The 27896-nt window shown below is 44.0% G+C and overlaps 3 protein-coding genes and 1 pseudogene across 3 annotated transcripts; 3 read left to right on the top strand and 1 right to left on the bottom strand.

Annotated features, from left to right (window-relative positions):
• The first annotated feature begins 27 nt into the window (after nucleotides 1-27).
• Nucleotides 28-6653, top strand: pdzk1 (PDZ domain containing 1). Its single transcript, XM_042494966.1, has 8 exons — nucleotides 28-105; nucleotides 2439-2648; nucleotides 2964-3177; nucleotides 3326-3658; nucleotides 4725-4921; nucleotides 5001-5207; nucleotides 5286-5603; nucleotides 6447-6653. The coding sequence occupies exons 2-8, from the start codon at nucleotides 2442-2444 to the stop codon at nucleotides 6489-6491; spliced, it is 1521 nt and encodes a 506-aa protein (XP_042350900.1). The 5' UTR covers nucleotides 28-105; nucleotides 2439-2441; the 3' UTR covers nucleotides 6492-6653.
• Nucleotides 6654-6751: 98 nt separating this feature from the next.
• Nucleotides 6752-16182, bottom strand: si:ch73-390b10.2 (Golgi pH regulator). Its single transcript, XM_042494967.1, has 14 exons — nucleotides 15934-16182; nucleotides 13531-13590; nucleotides 13276-13379; nucleotides 13092-13198; nucleotides 12861-12962; nucleotides 12604-12724; nucleotides 12381-12461; nucleotides 12198-12307; nucleotides 11984-12072; nucleotides 9457-9549; nucleotides 9229-9324; nucleotides 8879-8968; nucleotides 8700-8765; nucleotides 6752-7740 (listed from the first exon to the last, which is right to left on the bottom strand). The coding sequence occupies exons 1-14, from the start codon at nucleotides 15973-15975 to the stop codon at nucleotides 7534-7536; spliced, it is 1368 nt and encodes a 455-aa protein (XP_042350901.1). The 5' UTR covers nucleotides 15976-16182; the 3' UTR covers nucleotides 6752-7533.
• A 2294-nt stretch (nucleotides 16183-18476) lies between these two features.
• zgc:113337 (uncharacterized protein LOC503741 homolog) lies at nucleotides 18477-23405 on the top strand. The gene is made up of 4 exons (XM_042494764.1): nucleotides 18477-18567; nucleotides 18657-18977; nucleotides 20473-20802; nucleotides 23335-23405. Exons 1-4 carry the CDS (start codon nucleotides 18486-18488, stop codon nucleotides 23403-23405), a joined length of 804 nt encoding a protein of 267 aa, XP_042350698.1. The 5' UTR covers nucleotides 18477-18485.
• A 959-nt stretch (nucleotides 23406-24364) lies between these two features.
• Nucleotides 24365-27451, top strand: LOC121949148 (annotated as a pseudogene).
• Nucleotides 27452-27896: the final 445 nt, after the last annotated feature.

Genomic DNA, 27896 nt, shown 5'->3' with positions numbered 1-27896 from the left:
GAAGGGGGAGGAGGACGAGGACAGGTTGTAAGACACGTTAGATAACAGCCAAGCAGTGACAGGTAGCTCCTCCTTTGGACTGGGACACTGAGCAGAGACGAGCTGGTGAGTTTATTTTGAAAAAACTATACTGGATATAGTTTTCTCTTGAGATGTATGATCACATATTAGATAATCCCAGTAAATTTAAAATTGCTAAAAAAATTCTAGTTACCTCTAAATGATGATGAAACAAGCGACCAGAAAAAATATATTGTGTAAAATATATAATTTTTCCAGAATTTTCTAATTTTTGTTTTTTTCTTTTAAATTACTGAGCAATTTTATCACTTTAGGCCTCTGTAAGTAAAGCAAAAGTTTTTAGTTGGTACGGTCACCACCAGCGATAAAGTTTCACAAGTAGACATTGCTTCATTTTAAGGTGTAACACAAACCAAAAAGGGTTGGGAACTAGTAAGCACATAGTAGATAAGTTTTATGAAGGCAATACAGACAATTTGAAGTGTGTTCATATTACCTCAAGTATCTTGTAATTCTGATAATGTCTCTATTAACCATATAATCTGCCTCCTTTGCCCTTTTGTAGGTGCGTCTTTACAGATTTACATTGTGCAGCTAAGCACTGTTTAAACCCACAAAACTTTATTTCAAATTCTAGCAGAAATTCTAAAGTTTCCAAACATGCCAATACCCAATATGGCCGAATTTCAGGAAAATTTGTGTAAGATTACATATAGAATCTACATTTCTGTCATAAAAACCGTCTTGAGTTTGACTATTGTAGTCAATGTAAGCATCTATTAGTTTTAGTTCAGTGTTGGGAACGTAGACATACATTTTTACTGTATGTGTTACGTTACTGTACTCATTTAATATCCTAAACTAATTTAAGGAGAAGCATGTCTTTGAGGAAATCAAGGATTGAAGGTTTCATGGTTTGTATGGCACAGACTGTCGTGCCATTATGCACATTTGACATGAAGTTGCAAGGTTGATGAAAAATGGTGTTAAAAAAAAAGAAGACTCTAAACTGTTTGGATGTTATATTTGCTGAGTCATTTTGACCTGCAGGACTCCTGGTGATAGCAACACAGGAAGAGCTGTATAGCACTAAACAGTATCCTACAATAACGATGTCAGTCAGTGGGGACACACACCTGTCCACATACCAACATACAAATCCTTCATGACCTTCTTGTATGGAAATAACAGTCTAATAAGAGGATTACAGTGACATTCTTCACGGTGCATTCAAAGTCCAGACTGTCTTTTAAAGGAGAGTCGTCACAGCAGTCAGCTGTGCCTGCTATTAACCATTAACTGCCACCAGAGTGCTGACATGGAAGATTAACTTTTCATCTCAAGCTATCAGCACTTCTATGGCTTCTTTAAGTGCAGGGTTATCTGCTATTAAATGAGGATATTTAAATAGTGACAGCCATGACAGGAAAAGGATTTTTGAAGGTTATAAAGAAATCCAATAACTGCAGCTACTCCTTCACTGGAAGACTGGATTAACATATTGAACATAGCATGTTACTGTGTGTCTGTCTCTTGTTTATCTTTTTATATCACAGCCTCAAACAATCCACGGTCTATATGAGCGTAACATAATGTACTGAGAGCTACACCTTAAACCCGAGTGTTGCAAAACAGGCCCACATTTAGGCCACATTTATATACTACTGCATTTTAATTATGACTCACGACTAGTGCTTCCTTCTTCACCAGGCTCTGCAGGTCATTCCTCGCAAATGCACCTGTAAAGACAAATGTAAGAGACATTTAAGTAGCAGTATTTACCACAACAAAACATCAAGGAAACATGTCATTTTTATGCAGAAGTTGTCAATTTCTCCCAACTTTTGGTCGTCCAGTTCACTGGCTGCAATGAGCTGTAAAGACACGGACAACATAGATGCAGAAGACTCGCACTCAAACGCTGACCAATCAGAGCAGACTGGGCGCTTTTGGGAAACAGGATTTAAAGAGACAGACACCACTTAACCAGAGTGTTTTAGACAGAGAGTGAATCAAGGCACTTTCAAGAAGACTGTATGAAAAAATAATGTGTTTTTTGAACATTAAAGCATGTTAACATGCCGTAGTAGCAAAACTAAATACATGTATGAACCTGAAAAAAAAACATGATATGGGACCTTTAAAGGTCTAGTATGTAGGATTTAGTGGCATCTTGTAGTGAGGTTGCAGAACTGAAACTACAAACAATTTATATCAATATATTTCCTTAAATACACATCAGATTTTCTAAAAGTTTCCAGACCAAAATGGACCAAAACTGAAAAATGACCCATAAACAACTTTTGTAACATTTGGAGATAAATAAAATGCCTACAGATACTAAACTGTATTAGGACAATTGCAACATATAATTTGTTGTTGTATGTGTTTGTTATTAACCCCCTCCTCCACGTTAGGACATGGCCGGGTACAAGCCGAGGGTGATGTCTCTAACCAAGAGGCCGGGTCATACATTCGGCTTCTACTTGAGGGCGGAGCATGCGGAGGAGGGTCACCTGATCCGCTGCCTGGAAATGGGAGGTCCAGCTGAACTGGCTGGTATGAAAGATGGAGACCGCATCCTGCGGGTCAATGGAACATTTGTTGATGGACTCTCGCATTCAGAGGTAAATATGTGATGTGGAATTACCACAGTGCATTAAGACACATAAACACTACAAAGTTCGCGAGTGAGTGGGGTGTTTACTGACGCATCTTATGTTATGGAACAAAACGTAAAAGTCTTTAAAGCTTGTGTTAACCACAGACCTTTTTTCAGCCTTCTCACCAAAAACCTATTCAAAAAACCCATTGGCTTTGTGACAAGGGAACCTTGTACTACTTTTTTCCCCAGTTTTGTTGCTCCTTACATGGATGGCATTAAGCAGCTACGGGCTTCTTTCTTAAAACCCTTCTGTTGTGTATGTATTCTCTGAGGACAGGTGGTGGACATGGTGAGGAACAGTGGACCGTCAGTCACGTTCCACATCCTGGATGAAGCTTCCTATGTGCAGGTCAAAGCACAGGGAGTGAACCTGTCCGACCCTCAGAGCACACCAGTTGCCAATTGTGTGGTTGGACAGGCTCTAAAACCCAAACTGTGCTACCTGGTGAAGTCCAGCTCTGGCTATGGGTTTTCTCTCCGCTCAGTCAATGGTGAGCTGATCAGGCAATTTAGGACAATTGAGAAAACACAAAACCTTAATAAATCAATCCATGTGGGATGAGGCTGATTAAAAAAAAAAAGTTTTTTAGATTTACTATTTTTTCCTATTATTCATATCTTCTGTAATGACTTTTCTAGGTGAGCAGGGTTTGTTTATGACAGAGGTAATCCAGGGAAGTGTGGCTAGCAGGGCGGGGGTCAATGCCAAAGACCGTTTGCTGGAGATCAACGGGGAAAACGTCGAAAATTCCACACACGATCAGGTAGTGGTGAAGATCAAGCAGGCTGGCAGCAGCATCATGTTCCTGCTGGTTGACGAAGAAACAGACAGGCACTACAAGAGCAAGCATATGAAGATTGGAGCATGGTTAGCCACAACCAAACATCTCCCACACAAGCCTCTCATCGCCGACATAACCAAAGGCTCTGATGGCTATGGCTTCATACTCAAGGAGCTGAAGAACCAAACAGGTAAGGCTATAACCAATATGTTAAAGGGACAGTTCACCCCCAGATCAAAAATGCATATTTTTTTCTTTTATCTGTAGTGCAACTCAACAGGTTGGACATATCGGCCACAGAGATGTCTGACTTCTTTCCAGTATAATGGAACTACATGGCACATAGTTTGTGTGGCTCAAGGTGCTGAAAACAAAATTAATTTAAAAAATAAAGAAAAGGAAAAACTAAACAAAAATGTCTCTTTCCAGAAATCATGACCTGGTTAGTAGATGCATGGTTTTTCCTGCGAGGTGATACGGTTGGCAGGTGTATATTCAGTAGAAAAAAAAAGTTGCAACATGAAACTGCTCACAGCAAAGTCTGTGGATTATCTTGAATAAGCAGGTCATGATTCCTGGAAAAAGACCTTGCTCTTGAGTTTTTCCAAAGTATATCTTTGTCACTTTTGGCACAAGCCACGTGTCATTTGGGGTCCCAACAGTCATGGAAAACCTGGTCAAAAGTCAAGGAATTTCACAAACACAGTTCCAGACCTGGAAAAGTCATGGAATTTTGTTGTGTTATGAAATGTTTATAGTAGTTTTCCATGCATAATGTCTACTGCAAATGTATTTTCTGTAGCTGCTGACATAACATTGTTGTTTGTGACCTTTAATTTGCCATAATGTACATTTAATTTTTTTTCCCTATATCATGTATAGCACTTAGCTAAAATTATGTTTTAATAGAGTTTAAATCTGATTTGTTTGAAAAATGCTGGGCAAAAGAGTAAAGTCCTTAAAAAGTCATAGAGAAGTTCTGAAATTTTGTCCATAAAATGTGTGGGAACCCTGTATATTAGACAGAAGGCAAACATCTCCTTGGCTGATATCTCCAATACTCTTCAACTTTCACTAAAACAATCTAGATTGAAAAATAGCACTAAAATAGCACCAGATGTAGGAAAAAATCAGATCAGAATCAGAATGTATTTCTGATTTGGGAGTAAACTGTCCCTTTAATATTACAAATAACTTGGTATTTTAACTCAGTGAGACTGCTGTGTTTTAATATTGTGCTCATTCGCTCCATTTAGGCCACTTCATTAAGGACATAGACCGAGGCAGCCCTGCAGAAAAAGCTGGTCTAAAGGATATGGACAGACTAGTAGCTGTGGATGGTCAGGAGGTGGACTACTGCACCCACGAGCAGGTGGTGGAAAAGATCAGGCTGAGTGGCAACAAATGCTGCCTCCTAGTGGTGGACAGAGACACCGACCAAATGTATAAGCAGGTGAGTTAGGACTGCCACAGCCAAACTTTAATTTAAACCACAGACAATCTTTATAATGTCATTGTTGTGTTTCTTGAAGGGGGGAGTGTCTCCTATGCTCTTCTTGGAGGAGATAAAGGATTCCAACTCACCACCCAGTTACACAGAGGCCATCAATTTACCTGCACCTGGTCAGGTGAAGAAGGAGGACCTAAAGCCCAAACTGTGTAAGATGGAGAGGACCTCAGCTGGCTATGGCTTTCACCTGAACGGCATCCAGGGGGTGTCTGGACAATATATCAAGGAGGTTAGTATGACAGGGAACACCTGCCATTTAATATTTAACATCTCCAAAACAAAGCAGTGACAGACGGCTTTGTGTCAGGTGGTGATGGGTGGAGCGGCTGACAGTGCGGGTCTGGAGGATGACGATATTGTGGTGGAGGTTAACGGAGTTAATGTGGAGCACAGCAGCCATGAGGAGGTGGTGGCCATGATCCGCAGCAGTGGCAGCTCTCTGGAGATGCTGGTGGCTGAAAAGAGAGTCTACGACCAACTCAAAGCTAAAGGAGTGACCATCACACGGCTGCTCCTCAGGGAAACGTCTTATGCTCAAGTCCACACTGCAGCCACTCCAGAAGAAGAAGACAGATATGATCTGGTGGCCAGACCTGAGACGCCGACTGAACCAGCAAGAGAGAGGGTGAGTGGTGCTTTTTTAAATGATCACAGTAATGTTTTCACCAGCTGTGTGGCTACGGCTTTGGTACTAACGGAAATAAATCAACAACTATAAATGCATGGCATGACATTTCATCTTCCTCAAACAATGAATACTGATGATTTTGGTGATTCTCTGACATGGCATGGGCTTAACATCTTGCCAATCATTGGATAAATTGCCATGAAATATATAAATATATGTATAGACATTTATGCCCCCCTTCAGGATAAGTTGGAACAACTTTGGTGATCCCTAAATGTTTCTTTAGCACCATTATCAGGTCATAACGCTTGACTTCCTGAAGTCCGTATTCATAATAATGCATCAGTGCCATTAGGCTGACCACATTGCCAGCACACTGATTGGCACACATAGCTGTCAATTATGATGCCACACCTCTTTTATAGCATTAAATAAAACATTTAAAACCTAATTTGTGTAAAAATACCCAGATCCTCTGTTCTGCTCTTCTATCATCGGGTCCAATTGAGCAGGTGCACGAGTGATTCCCGTCAGCTAAACAGCTAACTTTGGGTTTAGCCTTTTGCTAACTAGAATGCGGATAAAATCATTTAATCATACGGCTCTTGTACGCTCTGAGAACGTCAGCTTCAAGCACTGCTGTGTGTCACAAGTACAGCCTCAGAGCCGCCTGCACGGCTGTGAACTCTTTGTCTTGTTTATAGGTCTCTTTGTTCTTGCTGCATCTTTACAAAGAGCCAAAATCACTGCATGCATCATCATCCAACCAAAATCCAACAGAGATAAAATGTTCAATGTCTGACGAAATAATTGTGATTTTATTGTGCCTCTCTCCTGTAGACCACATCAGCTTTATCTCAGGACAGTGTGGATGAGAGATTCTGAGAAGCTGCCAAATGGATACACTCCCTGATTTAACCGTTTTAAATCTAATGTTGATCCATTGTTTTTTAAACAATCACCTCTAAGGGCTCCACACATCCAATTATATCATGAGACAAAGAGATGCAGGAAAAACAAAACAAAAAAAGGTCAGTAAAGACTTTTGAAATTCACTGTCAATATCTCAACCACTGCAGGAGAGTTGCATGTATTTAAGGGCTGAGAATAAAAAATGTTCCTGAATACTTTTGTCTTTGATGCAGACAAGTAGACCTTCTTGTAGATGAGCTTTTGCAACAATCTGACGATTGTGTCATGTCTCCAAAATTTAAAATTAGCAATGTTATACCCAGATACCTACAGTCTTCAGTGCTTAAGCTAACACTATTGTTTGCAGTAAATACTGTGGACTTTCATGTATTTTGCTCAATGCAAAAGACAGCTGCCTTTATTTAATGCTCTGAAAATTAAACTTTGTTGTTCCCAGTTCTAAAAAAAATCCATGAACATAAATAAATGAACACATACCATCTGAATTAAGTTTCCTTTATGGTTATTTGTTTTGCTCCAATTCAAGTGACATATTTTGCTTCAGCGTGATCTTGACATATCGATCTTTCCCTCATATATATTCCATTTACATCTCAGTAGGAGTGACGCGGGGGTGCGCTGTGAACAGAACAGCTCCAGTGTCCTCAAACAAAAAACAGGAAAAGATCATTTGGGCCAAAAAAAGACAATAAAAATTAAAGAGCACAAAGAATGAAGTGTTTGCATTTGCAAGTGAAATCAAATTCCTAATAGTAGTATTTGTTCTCTAAATACTTAGATTCAACAAAGTCCACTTTCAGAGTCGTTTCCTCTCCAATGTGCTCCATTAGTCCCCCACCCGAGTCCAGCAGCCATTCCTGATTCAGGAACAGGCAGTCCAAACAATTATGTCCCATATATAAAAAAATACCTGATTTCTGGATATCCCTAAAATCCAGATTTAAAGTCACCCAGTGCTCAGGAGTCACATGCAGGTGAGAGGCGTTGCAGGAGATCAGAGGGCCATGTGCTTCTCTGGTGCCTGCTTGTGGGCGAGGTAAAGGAAGAGGATGCTGGATAGGGCGCTGACCAGGAAGATGACGTCAAACCAACGATGGTAGAAGTTGAACTGCAGCTCTCCCAGAACCTCTGTCACGATGGAGCGATACTCCAGAGGCATGCTCATTCGCATCAGCAACACAGATGACACAAAATACATCCCCTGGTGGAGTGAAACACGGAGAGAGAACACGTTGGTTTATCTGTTATTTAGTGTTGCACAGTATGCTGAAATTTAACTCTTTTTTTTTTGTTAAAAACTGTTCCGTATTTGAATTTCCCAATGTTCGCACTTACTGTGGGTCAAATGAGTCTACCGTGTTAGGGATTGAGAGGATTAAATGTAGATAGCAGTTCTAGCAAGATAGCCAAGTCAGACGCTTGTAGGATCTACAGTCAGGGGACACGCGGCTGTGCATTTATTCCCATTGATAAAGCGTGAGCTCAGCTTTGATTGAGAGACAGAAGAAATGCCTCTGCCTTAGCTATAGTGTTTCGTCTTCAGAAATAATAACATCATGCCATGTACCATTTCTGGTTGACAAAACAGTGCTTTGCTTAATGTGACAGAGTTTCCTCACACGTGAATTTATTTGTGGCGCTGTTCATATTTCTTCCGTTCAGTTATTTGTTACACGTTACTCTCGGAGCGTAGAGCTTACTTTCGGCACAGATGGAGCAGTAGAATACCAGGCATATTGAAAGTGTAACTGAACTGTTCATTCAGCTCGGTCTAGTAGTTGTCATTCTCTCATCCATTGATTTGATCAGCTCTCAACAGACTGTCTGATCAATTATTCACCCCCCAAGTGACAAACCGCTGCTGAGGAAACAAGAGCTCATGGAGAGCTTCCCCTACACTGCGTTCATGGACACACACACACACACACACATGCATTTAAAAGGAAAAAAAATGTGAACTATATATAACTATATAACTATAGATGAGCAATTTGCTCTGAATATATGGAATTAAAATGGATTTCATTCTAAATGTATTTTGTATTCGGTATTAGGTGTTGATACTAAACATGGTACTGGTATGAAAGTCAAAACTGTAGTAGTGTGACTACTCTACTGTTGTTTGTAGGCTGTGCTGTCACTGTGTTATAAGACACTCACCATGATCTGAGCGAGGACAAGCACGATGACATTGGAGGACTTGCTGCTTGATATTGCATAGAAGAACTAAAACCCAAGAAGCATCAAATCTTTGGTTAGACAGACGCATCATTCGAAAACAATCCCACAGTTTTATTAGCCTTAAGATTTGTAGCAATTTCAACATGTGATAGTTTTACCTTAGTGAGGGTGATTAATAAGCCACGAATGGATGTAACTATTATTATTCCCACCAAGATGAAAGAGATGTGTTGGGACCAGAATTTTACCTAAGAGAAGGAGAAAGAGAATAAGAGAATATGAAAAAGAGACTTTCAGTTTGCTTGAATCATGTTTTCATTTTAATGCTCTGTGAGTGAGCTATAATACAATCACATAAATGTCAATGTGGGAAAAGACTGAATGACACCATGACGACCTTCACTGCAGAGAAAGCAGGCAGACAGATGATAATGGGCCGAAAATTATCTTTACAGGAGGTCATGCTGTGTGACATGTGACTATTTATGCAGGTGTGTGTGTGTCTTACATCAAACTGGATGCCCAAGTAGTTCACTGTAATCTCAATACCCCTCGTCACTGGATCTGTCTTTCCAACTCGATCAAACACAATGTTTATAGTAGCCTGTGATGGACAGAGGAAGGATTCTGAATACATTTCAATACATCTTGAATAATAAAAACACAGAGCAGAATGTGATTATGTAACCGTGAGTGTGGGGGAAAGACACAATGTCAGAAATGTGAATGTTCTCACCATGAAGATTTTCCAAACACAATAGATGGAAAAGAAGTAGCCGAGGAAGTTGAAGTATTTTCCCTGGAATGTCTTTGAATACTCAATTCGCTCCTAAAATTAAGGAAAGGTAGTGGTGAGGAATGAGCAAATCACTTATTGCATGTTGGCAGAAAAGGGTAATTAAATTGGGCGTAGTTTGTATAGGCACAGGTGTGTGTCTGTAATGGCAGTCAGTGGTATCAGTCCAGGCTGATTTGAGTGAAAACAGTTGATATAAATGATAAAAGCAGCAGCAGAGGTCTTTTTTTTACCTGATCTGTATGAAACGTGATTGGTAAAGAGCAGACCTGACAGCATGCTATTATACTTTTTATTTTATCAGGATCAGTGATGTTATACTGCATGTGATGTGGCAATAGCGGCAATAAACCTGGTTCACATTACAGAAGGGGAAAGTCAGGACATTTTTATAGAAACTGACAGGTATCGTATTATATATGCTTGTGTTTAGGCATATGCAAGGAAAATGCTGTGTTTAGATATGAGATTGCAAAGCTTAGGTTTGTTGTGGTTGAACCAGCATTATTCAATACTACAGATATTTCTATTTAACCACATTACTCTGTAATCTCTGTAAACAGATATCTGGATATGAATGCAGAATCTGTGGGCAACAGTGCAAGATTTTGGTATCAGAAGCATTCTGGTTTTCATTTGGAGACAAAGTATTATTGGCTAATCATGTTTGAGCGGCGGGTAAACATATCACATGGAGAAGTGGAGCGCACCGGCCAAAATACAATCTCTGAACCCATCAACGATCGTCCGGAGAGGAAAAGCTTTTTCTAAGTTCTTATCTGCATTCACACACAGATATCTGCTTATAGAGATTAGCCAAAATGACCCGAATAACAGAGAATTACAACCACAGCTCTACAAAGCCTTATAGCCTCTCTTAACTAATTGTTTTACAGCACTTTCCCAGTATGTTTGAGTCTTAGTGGCTCTCGTTAACCACTGTAGCAGATCACTTTCAACAAACAAGCGCTGATTGGCCGACTGTATGCTACCCTGATCTTTGGGGAGACAAAACCAGAACTAGAAGTCCAGTTAATACTGGGCTTACATCCATCAGGTGCACAGAAAGACTACTCCAACGACACATTATTATTGATTTGTGTGTTATAGGTGTGATCATACTCAGGTGTGTGTCAACACTTGAACCGTAACAACTTTATACTCAGGTGTGTCTTAAGGCAGCTGTAAGGTTGGGATAAAGATCTGGAGAAATTGCGAGACATCACGCACTTCTGTCAGGGATAAAAGGACTTAAAGGATGTGTTTCAGTTATGACGTCTTTATCTTCAAGTATGCTAACTAGCTCTGTAATCTTTGACTGGCCCATGCCTCCCTGAGAAGCGCCGGCCACAAGGCCTCAGCTGTAATAATCAACTAAGTGGGTGGAGGAGGGACAAACTACAAACACGAACTCAAGTACATGACAACTGAGGGAAAACACAAGCAAGCATCCACACTTTCTACCCAAAATAACAGCTGATAAAGCTCCCAACTGATAACATCCAGCCACTAGGATTTTGTTTTTAGAGATGTGCCTTTGTTGACAGTTTCTTAGCAAGGACAGACGATCCTCTGTAGTCAAACAAACTGCCCCACAGATTATACTTTAACTAAGCGTTTGCATGAGTCATAAAATTTCTTTACACATCCAGCAGTTAAAGAGCAACATTATCATTCATTTGGAGTCGTGTTTGTATCCACCTCAGTCATATTTTAATTTTTTGTTTTGTTTTATTAAAGATTTGACTTTAAATCACTTTTAATTTTAGTCACAGACAGTTTTATGATACTGCAATGGATTTAGCTAAATTATATTTCTCCTGCCTGTTGAAATTCCGTGAAGAAGCGAGCAGACCTTCAAATTTGTGTTTAGCCATCAAAAAGGAGAATGTGTCACTGACTTATGCTACTTCTTTGATATTATATAGGAATAAATGCCTAAGGTTATTTGTATTATGTGATGTTATATTACTGGTTTCTGATTAATTCTGTGTCATGCTTCACTCAGCATTTCTTCAATGTAATAAATTTAGCAGTGCGAAAATGTGTAAACTGTCATTGAGGCAGGAAACATCATGTCTGATCACTCTGTTTTTGGTTTCTGCCAACTCCTAATGGAAATATCTGGCTCTGCAGCTGCTAAATGTTACCAGCAAATCAGTATCTGTGTCTGTCTGCTGTTTGGTGCTGAGCAGGTAGCATACAATGCATTTTTTTTTAGCTTAAAGCTGCAGGCTGGGCAGCTGGATGATGAGCTAAAACTTACCAACTCTCCATAACAACAAGGGGTGTTGCAAACCTGCCAGTCAGTCATGTCTTTTGAATCTGAAGCAGTGCGCATTATATGGCATAAATGTGTACTTATTCCAATCTTAACTTACAGAAAGTTAGCCATGGGTTTTATCATATTTCTACCTGCAAAACTTAAATGAAGATACAAGCCTGTATTCATATGCACATGTGTCACCTTGGTGGCTTGCAGGTCCACAGTCTCAAGAAAGAGTTGCCGGCTCAGCTCCTCAAGAGCATCCACCTCCTGCTGGATCAGAGAAAGGTCTGGAGGGGAGGTGTCAAGGCTGGTATCTACTACAAATACTGCAGAATATTACTGCATAATTATCTAGTAACAGCTAACAATGAAGACTTTTTGCAATCATACTCAGTACAAGCATCAAGGATACTTTCGCTGCCTGTTTGTGTGGAGGTAACACTCTTGATCATGCCCCAGAATCCTGTCTGTTTGTTCTGGTCTTCCCCGCGTTGGTACATCTGCCTCCGGGTCATGGCAATTCTACACAGAAAGAACAAATGTAGCGACAACATAATTTGTTTTATTCATTTTATTTGATTTTCTTTTAACTTACCGTTTCTTTTTGCTGACAATCATGTCCATAGTCTGCAGCAGCCGCCTCTCCAGAGCCAGGATGTCACTGTCGGTTACATTTCTGTGAAAATAACAAAGCAGGACGCATTAAGGCAACGGCAGAATGTGTCATAAAGGCAATTCAGGATAGTAACGTCTGCTGCACGGTTCATGTGATACGTCTACTTAAGGTAACATCGGAGAAAACCCACAGCTGAGCTTACCTGAGGAAATAGGACATGTACGTGTAGGGACAGTTAACCGCACCAAAGCCAGACAACAGAGCCATGAGGGTGACTCCGATCACACCAACACGACTGATTAGCTGCTCGATGGACAGGATGCCTAAAAAAAAAAAGACAGCAACAGACTGAAAACTGTGTATCACTTCCATTTACAGATGAAGGAAACTCACCTGTTATGATACAAAGGCATAAATGAGGCACAGAGGTGACCAGAGAGGAGATGGCTGCACACTCACCGTGTTTTGGACTCAGGATGGGGAATGGGTCTCCCAACTTCCAGAAGAAATACATGAAGGTAAACCACACCATACAAGCGAACAGAAGCCTCTGTCTCTGCACTACACAAACACACAGAAAACAGCTCGCTGTGACGCAATGCCATAAATAACATCCATCAAACAGCATCTTCCATTTGTGGTTAGTTAACGCGGTTTATTTTTAACACCCAGTTAAGCAACTATACTTACACAAGCGTATGTTGCTGACAACAAAGTAACCGATGTAGAAAGGCACCACGAAGATTAGGACCAGCAGTATCACATACAGATTCAGCTTCCAGTGAAAATACCTAGAGCTGTGGCGAAGACAGGTGATTTAAGATTCCTTATCTGCAATAAGAACACAGATGTATTACAGAGAAAATGTACTCACCTGCTACTTAAGGCACCCAGAATCTCAAAGATGATGAGCTCAAACATTGTACATGAAAAAGCAAAAGTGACGGAGAAAACCACCTGGACGACATACTGGCGCACCTGTCGACAAACACGAAAAACAGTCAAGAGTGTTCACACAGAGGAACTCCGGTGGTTGATGAGGCCTACAGCTCTGTTGGTAAAGAGCAAGTGAAAATCCACTTTTGTGATTTTCTCATTCAAATCATTATGCTCTGCGGTGTTTCTGTACCTCATAATCTTTGAACAGCTGCCGCATAAAGAATAACCAGCCAAATCCAAAGAACAGCACCTGTGTTGGATTAAAAGGGGGATTATTTGGTGGAAGGAGAAAATTACATTTTTATATTTGTCTTGTCTCATTTTTATCATGCTGACAATTTTGAGCAAATATGGGAAGCCACATCTGAACTGGATCTTATCTCAAATCTAAATCTAAAGTGAATTAAGACTTACGAGGTTTTAGTAACAGACATTTTTCACAGAAGACATTTTAACACAGCAGGAAAAGCACAGGTTCAAAAAATCCTAATTCTATTTAGCTGCTTCAGTTTCAGGTTCCTAGTATTGAGCATGCTGGCCCACTGTCAACTATCATGAAAACTATATTTATGATTATTATAATTGGAAATTTAAAATTTTGTCACAAAATATTATATTTTTAAGCACTTTTCCTGAAACTTTCTTTTACTTTTTTTTTAAGGTTAATTTTCTTGTACTTGTTCTTTCATCGCTCATTGCTTTTTTGGCCAGGTTTCAAAGGGCTAAAGCACTGACAGCAGGTAACAGTACAATAAGTATCATCAAAGTCTTTAATATGTTCTTACAAAATTCAGCATCACATTACAAAACAGGAAGGGCACTTTTAAACTGTATGGAACGACAGAAATTGACCACAAATTTATAATTTTGGATTACATTTGACTGTATTCTTGCTTGTTTTGCACTGAATATTTTCATAATGAAAAGAAAATAACAGCAAACCTGTTAAAAGTCTCCCTGACATTACATGACCCACATGAGGCGAGGTGGATGAATCAAGCGCTCCTGCCAGGGAAGGCGCCACCTCCCTCAGGTGCAACAACTTTCCTCTGATGAGAGGCCATCGCTTCCCTCCTTTGTTTGTCATGTTGCATGGCAGAAATGATGCATGTGTCATGTAAGTCTGATTCTTCCCCATTTGATTAACCTTGTGGCTGCATTTAATATTTGAATTTTTATTAATGTTTGTTTTTTTTTCATTGCAGAGTTTAAACCACACCCCTATGCTCATAATACTGACAGAAATCCACTTTGGAATAAATCTGCTCTGCTTCTGACTCAACACCTGCTGGCTGCATCTCCTTTGCTTCATACGCAGTAAGTAAACATCCAGTGCAACAAAACCTGTTCATACAACACATTTTTTACTCACTTTACATACTAGTGCATTATACGTGTTTATATTTTTAAATATTTTACATACTAGTGTTAACATTGTTGCATATTGCACATATTTTTATATTTTTATATATTTTGTATTTGTGCTTCTTAAATCTACTCTTCTTTGCTTTACATCAGGGCCGTTGTATAATTTCCCTCCTGGGAATCAAAATAGTATTTCTGATTCTGATACTGTATGTGTATACGATGGCTAACAAGTACTACGAATGAATAGTGATGCTAGTGAGCCCTCTCAACTGCATTTGGCCTCATCCATATCACACCTCCATGTCCATCCTTAAGATACACTGAGAATCAGTCTGGTTGGTCTGTTTTAATTATCTTTATGTATTTGTTTACATGTAGAGCAAAACATAAAAGAAAATATCCAACCTAATTAAGTTATGTTAGGTTTTAAACTTAACCCTTTGAAAACCTGCATCAACATCACTTTTCTTGTGTTGTGTTCAGACCCCTTCCACAAGTATTTAAACCTCTGAATAACTTAAGCTAGTAGGTTTGATTTTCTTTTGAAAACATACAGAAAAAAAGCAAAGAGTACTTGGTTAGACATGTCCTGCAAATTGTAAGAAATTAGTATATTTAGAAAACTATTTTTTTAAAGCATATTTTAATTATTTTTTTTTAGTTTGTTTCTCTATGCTAATTTTCATTTTCATTTCCTTATTTAATTTTTTTAATTAAAAGTAATTTTTGGGTCATTTCTTCTTAAGCTATTTGCCTTCTTTCCATAATTTGAATGAAATCAAGCAGGTTTTAAAAGGTTAATGCAATAACTTCTAAAATCGCATTAAACGTGCAAAAATAACTGTTATTACAGAGTGTTGCTGGTGGTTGATTTTTTTTTTTTTGGTAGGAAAACAACAGAAAGGTGTGGCCAATAAATAAAGACACAAAGTTATTGTTTAATCCACATAAACTGCTGCTGTGCTGACGTGTGAAGACTTTTGGTGTAATCAACAGTATAAACAAGACATGTTGATTGTTTTCAAGACATTTTTAATTCTGAAAATTAGGACAGGGGCACATTAAAACTTCTACAGGATCCACAATAACAAATGCGCTGGAGTCAAACAGTTACTGTTACGAAGATAACCTGTAATAACACGTCAGCTTACAAACTGCGCTGTTATTTTTGTGCAATTAATGAAATAAACGTTATGATTAGTCGACTTTACCAACTCTGGATTACCTGTGAGGTGAACATGATGACAGAGTCCACCAGAAACGACATGATGATGTCTATAAAACAGCCTTTAGTCCGCAGAGTAAACCGGTCGTGCAGGTGTCGCGGGGTCGATGACCGTTTCAGTTCATGCTGATGCAAAAAAAAACAACCAGTCTTGAAATGTTTACAATGTTTGTTATGTTGCTAAAAAGCTCATTTTAGGAGCATTTGTGGTTCAGCTGTCAACGGTTGGCCATGTAGGTACGTCACAGGGATGAGTCTTTCAAACATACTTCCGTCGCAACGCTATGACGTCATACAAAACTGAATCTGAAATAACAAGACTTATAACATTTTATAATGCTTTGAAACTTTTTTAAACGGTATATTCGATTTTTTTAAAATATAACATGAAATTTGTTGCTTTTATTTAACGTTGTGAGATTTTTGGCGGGGTTGTAATTTCCATGTGTACCTGCAGAGGACGACAAAACCACCAAAACAGCTCTCCTACAACGAGGACTAATAATAAATTATGAAAATATAAAGTTTGGTGTCTAATTGGAGGACAAAAAAGAAGAATTGGGGATCAATAATTATTTTTGAAATCTACTTTATTCCCAGATGTCGTTTAATGAAAACTAGACCTATATTTACTGCATTTATAAGTAAAAAAAAAACAATAACAAAATAACTATAATGCTCAAACATTGGAAAGGACCTGTCTTCATGAATATCTGTAAACCTTAATTCCTAAATGGGCACCTATGTTTTCTTTTTTCTTTTTTTTTGTCTCTCATTATTATTTATTTCTGTCTTGTATGTATTTCCTGTCTGTATTCATAATGTCATAGGGCCATGTCATAAGGTCAAAAGAAACTAATAAATGTGTTATTATTATTATTATTATTAGTAGTAGTAGTAGTAGTAGCAGCAGCAGCAGCAGCAGCAGCAGCAGCAGCAGCAGCAGCAGCAGCAGTAGTAGTAACACTAATAATAAACTACAAACTTACATAACAAACTTATGACCACAGGAGTCTGTCATGGATATTTTCTACCAAATAGAGCTTTTGGTTATTTCACTTTTTTTTTTTTTTTTTTTTTTAAATCTGTAGACTACACTACTAGACAAGTGGGAGCTCTTCTCCACTTGTTTGATTTTAGATACCTGCTGAAATAATATTTCACTTACATCTTTAGTACATTCATTTTACTTAAAACTAATTTTTTGCAGTGCTTACCTGTATTTATTTTCGGAGATTTGATGTTCTTTTCTATGACAGATTTCTTCTTCTGAACGCTAAAGTTGCAGGGCAGTAGTACTTCTACTAAACTCCTGTTTTATTGATTTTATCTCTCACTGCAACATGATTCTGCATTTGAATTCCTGAAGCCACTCATCCACATGGCAAACATAATAACAGCAGAATAAACAGGACAATTACTCTACATCACATTTTAAAGCTTAGAAACATGAATCAAACATTCTTTCCGAAATCTCCACCACCGTCCCTCAACGCAATACACACGAATTGACACTCGAGGGCGTCTTGAGCCGAAAACTTCGCCTCCTCGCCGGCGCTGAGGTGCTCCTGCGCGTCCTCTGAGCTGAAGTGCGGAGCTGCCGCCGGCTGGTGTTCATTGTGCAGCTGCTGCTGCGCGGAATAGAAAACACACGGAGGAGTAAAAATAGTTCCTTGCTCGGTCTGGATGTGATGTTTCCAAAGTCTGCTGGGTCATAAGGACGGGCGAGATGTTGCAGAGGTAGAACATCTTAAACGGTTGGCTTCTGGATAAGGAGAAGTAGAGGTGAGAGTCTCAATTTATATATTAAAGATAATGCAAAATGTGTCAGATTGTTCAATTCTCAGTTTTCTTGATTGAACAGATGATTTAATTAAAAAAAAAAACGTGGAACTGTGATATAACTGCTATGTATCTTTCTTATGTATTTAGCTAGAATGGGTTTGTATTTCTGATTTAAGTGAGTTGCAAGTGTATGACTTAAAACCCTCCTAGAATCGGTTTAGTCAGTAATATGGAGAAAAAAAAACTATTCAAATGTTTAAACAGCTCTGATAACTTCCATACTACCGCTGGATAACTGGTCTGTTTCTCTTATTAAAATCTTTAAATATTTCATACATGCACATGGCATTTTTGGATTTCATCCCACTGAATAGTTTTTTTTTTCTGAACGTTTCTAGGCAATTAAATATGTTAGACAGCATGTTGTGACCACAGGGGTTGAACTGACTCTGGGCCAGGTCGGAAATTAGCGCCAGCCACCATGCAAATACTGGTAAAATATGCAAATGGATACTAGATTTGCTTGATTTACTAGCCAAAAAAATAATAATGATACTCTATTGAGTAGATTTTGGAATTCACCAGCTACATTAGCAGGTGGAAAAAAGAGTTAATGTACAATTCTGCTCAATTCTGAAAAATCCTTGTATTACTGTTGGATGGTCCAAGTTTTATGAGGGTATGGGTTTATGTTGGGCTAACTGTGATAACTTGTGAAATTTCCCCTCACCTCAGAACTGCTCTTCCTCCTCCCTGTTAAATGAGCGATGAAGATGATGATGATCCAGAACTCCTGCATGAAAGGTCTGCAGCTGTGTTTTCTCTTACTGATGGTGGGAAGACTACAGGGTGAGTCTGCCATGCTGAAAAAAAGAGAAGAGAACTCATGTCACATCAAATTATAATGTTTATTTTTTAAATATCGGTGGATGTTTCAGGCAGGGTAACGGCACCAGAGCGTCTGGAAGCTCCTGTGGAGAAGCCCTTCACTCTGACTTGCAGTGTTTCAAGGGACCGAGGTGAGACTGTGAGGCAGGTGCGATGGCTGGACGGCCAGAACCAGACCCTGCTGAGCTACCAGCCCGGCAACAGAGACAGTGTGAGCGGACAGCAGTACGTGGAGCTCGCTCCCTCCCCAAAAGACACCTCGGCTATCACCATCCGCAGGGTGGGCTTCCGTGACGAAGGCTGTTACACCTGCATCTTTGACATGCATCCATCCGGTTCGAAGCAGGGACAGACCTGCCTCACTGTTACCTGTGAGTAAATGAAAACAGCTTTGGTTTTACGAATGAGAAAGCAGTGTCTGGTAACATAAGAATTTGTTACAGTTTAGACAAACTGTATCTCAAACCCTGAGAGTTCATAAGATCACTGTGATTTCAGCCTAATGCAGTGTGATGTACAGACACAGTTTCAACAGACAGTGACCCCTCATTTCCTGTCATCTCGCTGCTATTATCAAGAAAATAAACTTTGGTTCTTGTGTCTCCACTGCAGCATGTAAGCAAAATTAAGAAGCCAAGGTGTGCTTGAGTGCCAGAAATGCAATGATGAAGCAAAAAGAACAAGATGTTGGTCTCTGAGAGCCTGTTTATACCTGGTGTTACCATTCACAAGTGGACAGCTTTAAATCCGTCTGATCAGTATAAGAATGCATCTCCACATGTGTTGAGCGACCACTTGTGGTCGGATCACACTTCCCCCCTTTATATGCACATAAATGCGGACATCTTTTCTGTTTGCAAAGACCAAATGTGTGTTTAGCTGGCGGTAGGGTAGTCGAGCTATGCACACATACACGCACCAATATGTTTGCCTCAAGGAGACAGATTGCAGGAATGGAACAATTTTGCAGTTGTGAGTTTGTTGGGACAGTTTACTCAGGCAGACATTGAACCCTGACAGGAGAGATTCAGATTAAACATTTTTTAACTCATTTGACAAGCCAGGAAGTGACTCTGCAATTGTAACACAGTAATGGAGGTCGTGAACCAGGTGGGAGAAACATCCAACTTGTTGACACATTAAAAGGAAGAGATAAACTGAGAAGCTCAGATATCAGACACTGAATCTGATGTTCTGACATTAATAGGGTTTTCTGTTTGAATGTGAGATTTTTTTTAAAGTAATTGTGTGATATAAAGTTGCTACCAATTTAAGTGAAGAATTACATTTCTATTAAATTAGCTGAATCTGTCACGTTTTGCAGCCAACAGTTTGTTGACATCTCTGCAGTGAAGGATATTATCGGTGTTAATTACAAGTTGGAGGCTGACACAGAGCATCCCTCTCTGCTGCTCGTAATTCAATTTCAAAGGACATTACATGAACGTGGTATAACTGATTTTGGATGCCTGCCCTTTGCGCCCGCCCTTTAAAGTAAAACAAAAACAATTCTCCAGCAGACTCCAAGGACAGTTAGTCCTCCCAACAACCTCAATATCAATCTGCTACGGGGATTTACTGAGAAAATATGTGAATATAGATGTCCCTAACCTCCAAACACAAGTTGATGAGCCTGCTGAGGCTCAGCTAGTCATGTTAATAAAGAGCTGTGGAGCAGTGAGAGAAGGAGGGCTCAGTTTTCTAAGCAGAAACAGCTGTTGCAGATTCCAGTGACTGGTTTCTGTTTGGGTGCTTCATATTTCTGAAAATTAACAATGTCCCATTTCTTCTGTCTCCCTGTTCTTTTTCATATCTTTTCTCCTCATCTTTCACTCTGTCTGGATATTGGGCTCTTTTTACCCACAGCGCATATCACCGTTGATAGAAACAAGACAGCAGTGAGCGGCAAGAAGGCGTCCCTCTCGTGCTCCTATGGTTTGCCCGAAAAGGTGCAGCAAATCACGTGGACACACACTTCTGCACAAGGAGACCACACAGAGGTGGCCTCCTTTGCAAAGCGGAGCGACCCCATGATAGAGCCACAGTTCCAGGGGAGAGTCTGGCTGAGTGCCTCCCTGTCCGACAGTCGGCTCACCATCCAGCCTGTCGCTATCCAGGATGAGGGTTGCTACACCTGCCTGTTCAACATGCATCCCGAAGGACAGAAGAGCTCCACAGTTTGCCTCGCCACATATGGTAAATTTCTTTTTCCCAGACTCTGTTGTGGTGGATTATTTTAGATTACACTTCATTGAAGTATGGCCCACACAGAACAAATGTGTTCATCTAGGAAGAGCAGGTTATTTTTAATTTGGTGGAAAAGCTATTTATCAGTCAGTGCTTTGGTTGTTATAAGGAGTGACATTTGTGTTTAGTGTAGGAATAATGCCGCAGGGCTGGATTAAAGTGTGAAATGATCCCTTCACTAGTGTAACTCCAGTGTAAGAGAACCATCCTTGTCTGGTGCAAAAGCGCTTAAAAAAGTAGGCCCGAACTTTTGCGGGGAAATGTGCTTTCTTGTTGAGAGTTAAAGAAGACGATCAATACCACTCACATGTTCATGCATTAAATATGAGCGCACCACCTGCAGCTGGTTATCTTGTCTTAGCATAATGACTGGATAAAAGAGGAAAAGCCATCTTGCACAAATTACAATCCAGAGAGACAAGTGAATGAAGCGCTGATAACTGTTTAATACATATTACAAGTTTATTGATTAACAGATGTGATGATTAAGATTTGACTGAAAATCGCTGGCTCTTGGACTCCTGAGGGAGATTTGTTATTGAGGTGTATCTGAGCAGCAGCAAGATGGAGTCCAGACACTGGTGGTGGTGGCTGATGACTCTGAGACTGATGGCCGATGATGCTGATGAATCTGCGAAGACTAGGCAGTGATGTGGAGGTGGAGAGCGTAATCATATTTAAAGCACGGTGCAGTGAGATGGAGGGCTAACAGAGCAGGTGTGTCACTGTGATCAGCTGATAGAGCAGCTGATGTCTGAAAACTTTCAACTAACACATCAAAAAATGATGACTGACCATGAATGCAAAGAGTGAATAGCAGATGGTATTAGAAATAAATTACTGACCTAAGCATGCAAAAGTCTTTCTGACTAAATTTCGCTTAGAGTTAGAGAAAAAAAAAATCCCAAGATGTCAAACTAATCCTTTAAGTTCAGTTAAAGGGAATATTTGTATTTCTCCAAATCAAGTTGTCCTCAAGTTCTCTGCATGTGACTTCTACGACGCATTCCTCTGCCTTGGCTCAGCAAGGATACAGTGTAATGAAAAGTCTGTGAAAACACGAAGAGGAAATTTTGTTCTTAAAAGACTGCAACCCATCCTCTAATCACAAATATAATTTAGGCTTATAGGAGTTAATTTGTTAGTTTGTGAGATGTCCTGTGATTGGAAATCGTGACTTGTTAGTAGCACTACTTGAAATATACAGGGATTTTATAAGTCTTAGTGTGTATGAAATTATACACCAGATTCCATCAAAATAACATGTGTTACTCTGGACCCAAAAAATACGGACCCATTTTTTCATCGCTAGAGCAATGCTTAAAAAATGGCTACAATTTTACTTTATTTGTTGCCAGTGTTACTGTTGTTCCATCAGACAATCATAAGTCTTTTGTTGCTTTGCTTCATCATAGTGTCACTTTTGTTTTAGCCCCACTGACAGATTATTCCTTTTTTAAGAGTGGGGTTTTTGAGGATCCTTAGAGTCTTAAAAGGCATTGAATCAATGAATGGGCATCAAAATGTCTGGAATCAATATTTCGAAGGTCTTATAAATGCACAGACATGGGAGGTGGGATTTTTTTTTTTTTAAATTTGACATTTCATTGGAAAAGCTCAAAATAATGGCCAACTTAAGAAAAAATGATCTTACATAAGTAACAAAATATTCATGTTTTATGTTATAAAACAATTTCCCCTCGGGGATCAATAAAGTATTTCTGATTCTGATAATAAATTAAAAATAAAATAAAATCTGCTTACCTTGAGTGATTGTCAGTAGCTACATGTTTTTTTCCCCTGCAATATTGGCTACTGTAACTGTGATCCTAAATTTCATTGAAAGTGGCATTAAAAGGTCCTAAAGTCTTACTTCCTACTTGCCTTAAGTTGTAGGAATCCTGTATGAGGAATAAGCATGAGTTGTTCAGATGCACATTTAAGCTGGCCTGTAGTAGTGAGTGCATGTTTCCTACAGTAGATGGAGGTGCTGGGAAGGCAGGTTCTTGAGGGGAAAATCAAGGATTCAGACATGCGTGCGAGTGCAAAGAAACTTGACTTGGACTGTAGGAAAGACAGATACCCCGGGGATTTAGACAGGAATGTTGATCTTTTCTTCCCAATTGTAGCTGCTGAATGTTTTCCTGATATAGCAAGGCTAAGCTGTCGGTTGATTTGTGAACACACAAACACAGAGCAGTGTGTCCATGTGAAGAATGGACCATTGGGAAGAATGATGGAGGCAGGGAGTGAGGTCCTGATGCATGACTGTGTCAGTGTTTGCAGCAGACAGTGATTCCCTCTGTGCTTTGTCTCTCTCTCCCTCTTTGCTCAGTTTCCCCCGCTCCCTTTCTCTGTTATCTCAACCAACAGATGTGCTTTTGTTTGAAATTGAACTGTACAGTACAGTAGGTGTTTCTGGTGGTGAAGAACGATTAGCATTAATGTTTTTCTTTTCTTCCTGTGTACTGCTGCCATCAGTCTTCCACCCTCATCATCCCACCGCGGGTGATGTGATGCCTCCTCCTTTATTCCCCATCTCTGACATGTGACAAACTGTGATTTCTAAAACACACATGTGCAAATATTTCCAACCTTAAGTCATAACAATCACGTATGTCCTTAAAATGCAGCAGAATTTAATTGTTTTAGAAAGCTGCAAAACATCATTTAACTGATAAAAAGCAGTGGTGCAGGAAGTATTCAGATCTTTTACCTGAGTAAAAAGTACTAATACGGCACTGTAAAAGTACTACATTAAAGCTCTGCATTAAAGTGTTGCTTACGTAAAAAGTACAATTAGGTAAATTATTCATACTTTAAAAGTAAGTACTAATATAGAAAATAAATAAATAAATAAAACGAAAAGCATAAAATTATCATAATTGAGCTGCTAGAACCATGAATTTATTTTTTTTAATTAAAAAATGACTTGCGATTATCAAAATTGTTGTCAATCAATTGACTAATTGATTCAGCTGGACTTATATTTCATACGGTTTATGTGCAAAAATCTGAATTTGTGAAGCAACTAGTAACTTAAGTTATAAAATAATAGTGAGGTACAATATTTCCCTCTGTATTGTAGTGAAGCAGAAATAAAAAGTGGGACAATATTAAAATACTCAGATTAAAGTAGTACCTCAAATTTGTACTTTAGTACAGTGCTTGAGTAGATGTACCACTGTGAAAATGTAATAAAGGTTCAACACCTTAAAATACATAAATTGCAGTAGCAATAAGAGAGAAGAAGTCAGCAACCCTAAATTGCATATATACTGAAATTTAAGTTAAAGTTTTGAAGCCACAAATTCCAGTGGGTTTAATTTTATGTGTGGCCTGGGCTCAATCCCGCAGCGCCAGAATATGTTGCTTGGACTTGTATCTCTGTTTAGTGTCTGTTTAAGACGATTCCGATGAAAACTCATCCGCATCATTATTAGACACTCAGAGTCACGAACGTAGCTTAAGAGTTTTCAGGTCTTCTTATGATGGATGGGAGGGGAAGTGGATGGGTCGAACAAACAGCGGACTGTCCCCCCTGCCCCCCCCCCCCTCCCCCCCCCTCCCCCCCCCCCCACCCCCCCTCCCCCCCCCCCAACCTAACCCCCCCCCCACACCCCCCCCTCCCCCCCCCCCGCCCCCACCCCCCCCCCACCCCCCCCCCCCCCCCCACCCCTCCCCCCCCTCCCCCCCCCCCCTCCCCCCCGCCTCCCCCCACTCCCGCCCCCCATCCTCGCCCACCCCCCCATCCATCCCCCCCCTTCCCATCCCCCCCACCCCGCCACCGAACCCATTTCCACATCGACCATGCCTGTCCTGCCCCCGCCGAATACCCTCCACTCCCCTTCCTACCTCCCCCTTACCCCCACATCCTCCTCCCCCTCCCCCACCCCATCCCCTCCCCCCTATTCTCCCCCCGCCCCCCCACCCCCCCTCCCCACCTCCTACCCTTCCGCCCCCCTGCCCTCGCCCAGTACCCCCCCCCCCCCCCCCGCCCTCCCCTACCTGAGTCTCCCCAACCTCCCCCCAAAAACCACCCCCCCCCCACCCCGACCCCTCCCACCACCTCCGCAAGCCCCCCCTCGAACCACCCACCCTCCCCGCTCCCCTTGGCTGACCATTCCCCCCCACACCGCAGTCTCATGCAACACCCCACTCCCCCCTCACCCTACCCCCCCCCCCCACCCCCCTCCCCTCCCCCCCCCCCCCCCCCCCTTCCCCGCCCCACCCCCCCATTCCCCCACCCTCCCATCCCCCACCCCCCCCCCCCCCCCCCCCACCTCTAATCCCCCCCTCCCCCGTTTCCCACCCACCCCAACCCCGATGCCCAACTCCCCCCCCCCCCCCCCTCCCCCCCCCCTACCTAACCCCCCCCCCCCGCCCCGCCCCCCCGCCCCCCCACATCACACCCCCCCGACACCCCCCCCCACAACTCTTGCCCGTCGCCTCCCCCCACTCCCCCTGCCCCCCCCACCACCTCCCCCCGCCCCCCATTTACCACTCCTCCCACCCCCCCCCCCCCCCCCCCCCCCACCCCCCCCCCCACCCCCCCGCCCCCCACCCCCACCCCCCCCCCCCCCCCCACCCCCCCCCCCCCCCCCCCACCCCCCACCACCCCCCCACCCCCCCCCCCCCCCCCCCCCTCCCCACCCCCTCGACCCCTGGCCTGTTCACTACCGCGCCTCACCTCCCCGCCCCCCCCCCAACCCCCACCCAGCCCCCACCACGCCAGTCCCTCCACCCCCTGCCATCACCCCCCTCCCCCTTCCCCCCCATCCACCCTACCCCCCACCAACCTACACCCCTCATCCTATCCCCAGCCCCCACCGCCTCCCCCTACCTCCCCCCCCACCCCTCCCCCTCCCTCGCACCCCTCACTCTCGTCGCCCCCCCCCAACCCTCCCCACACCTCCCCCCCCTCCCTCGCCCCCCCCCACCAACCCTCCGCACCGCCTCATCCCCCCCCCCACCCATCATTGGCCCACCTTCTTACTCTTTCTACCCACATTACCCGCCCCCCAATTATCCATCGTGACCCTCCTCCCACCCCCGTCCCTCCCTCCTCCCCCCCCACCCCCCCCCCCCCCTCCCCCACCCCCCACCATTCCCCGCCTCCCCCACACATCCACCACTTACCCCCCCCCTCCTCCCCCCCCCTCCTCCCGCCCACACCCCCCCCCCACCCCCCCACCCCCCACCCGCCCCCCCACCCCTCCCCCCCTCTCCGACCCCCCCCCCCCCCCTATCCCCCCCCCCCCCACCCCCCCACCCCCCCCCCCCCCCCCCCCCCCCCCCCCCCCCCCCCCCACCCCCCCCCCCCCCCCCCCCCCTCCCCTCCCCCCCCCCCCCTCCCCCCCCCCTCCCCTCCCCCCCCCCCCCCCCCCCCCCTCCACCCCCCCCCCCCCCCCCCTTTCCCCCCCCCCCACCCCCCCCCCCCCCCCCCCCCCCCCCCCCCCCCCGCCCCCCCCCCCCCACCTCCCCCCCCCCCCCCCCCCCTCCGACCCCCCCCCCCCCCCCCACCCCCCCCCCCCCCTCCCCACGCCCCCCCCCCCCCCCCCCCCACCCCACCCCCCCCCCACCCCGCACCACCCCCCCCCCCCCCCCCCCCTCACCCCCCCCCCCCCCCCCCACCCCCCTCCCCCCTCCCCCCGCCCCCACAACCCCACTCCCCCCCCCCCCCACCCCCCCCCCTCCCGCCCCCCCCCCCCCCCCCCCCGCCCCCCCCCCCGCCCACCCCCCTCTCACCCCCCCCCCCCCCCCCCCTCCCCCCCCCCCTACCCACCCCCCCCCCCCCCCCCCTCCCCCTCCCCCCCCCCCCCCCCTACGCCCCCCACCCCCCCCCCCCCCCCCCCTCAACATCCCCCCATCACCCCCCCCCCCCCCCCCTCCCCCCCCCCCACCCCCCCCCCCCTCCCCCCCCCCCCCCCCCCCCCCTTCCCACCCCCCCTCCCCTCCCCCCCCCCCCCCCCCCCCCCATCCCCCCCCCCCCCCCCCCCCCCCCCACCTCCCCCCCCACCCCCCTCCCCCGACCCCACCTCCCCCCCCCCCCCCCCCCTCCCCCCCCTCCTCCCACTCCCCCGTCCCCCACCCCCCCACCCCCCACCCCCCCCCCCCCCCCCCCCAGCCCCCCCCCCCGCCCCCCCCCCCCCACTCTCCCCCCTCCCCCCCCCCCCACCCCACCCCTCCACCCCCCCCCCCCCCCCCCCCCCCCCCCTCACCCTCCGCACCTCCCCACCCCCCTCCCGCCCACCCCCCCCCCCACCCTCCAGCCCCCCCCCCTGTGGTAGGATACTCTCCCCCCCCCCCCACCCCCCCCCACCCCCCCCCCCCCCCCCCCCCACCCCCCCTCCCCCCCCCCCCCCCCCCCACCCCCCCCCACCCACCCCCCCCCCCCCCCCCTCCCCCCCCCCCCCCCCCCTCCCCCCCCCCCCCCCCCCTCCCCACTCCCCCCCCCCCCCCCCCTCCCCCCCTAATCCCCAGCCTCCTCCCCCCACCCCCTGACCACCCCCACGGCACCCCCGCACACCCCCACCACCTCCACAACCCCCACCCCCACACTTTCCACGCGCTGCCACATTGGTTCCCATCCAAATAGTCCGAAAACTCACCCGCATCATTATTAGACACTCAGAGTCACGAACGTAGCTTAAGAGTTTTCAGGTCTTCTTATGATGGATGGGAGGGGAAGTGGATGGGTCGAACAAACAGCGGACTGACCCAAGAGGTCAGTATTCAAACAAAGAATATCACATGCAGAGTTTGTGCCTTTTAAAAAATGTCATCATAGTAGTGCCTTGGGCTTCTGCCCAAGCAGCAAAATATCACTAATCAGGTTGAGATCACATCACTACATGGGACAAAATCAACACATTAGATGTCAGTGACTGCAGAAGAATACAGATCCTTTACATCAGGTAGCTAAAATCAATATTTTTTTTATAAATAGCTGTATAAAATGACAGTTGGACAATGCGAAAGGGGCTCACTAGTAGTGACATTGATGATCTCACAGAAAATGAGCACCTGAATCTGGGGCTCCC

This window comes from Plectropomus leopardus, chromosome 10 (genome assembly GCF_008729295.1).
Source record: "Plectropomus leopardus isolate mb chromosome 10, YSFRI_Pleo_2.0, whole genome shotgun sequence".
Lineage (NCBI taxonomy): Eukaryota > Metazoa > Chordata > Actinopteri > Perciformes > Serranidae > Plectropomus > Plectropomus leopardus.
This window is presented reverse-complemented; position numbering and strand designations above follow the sequence as displayed.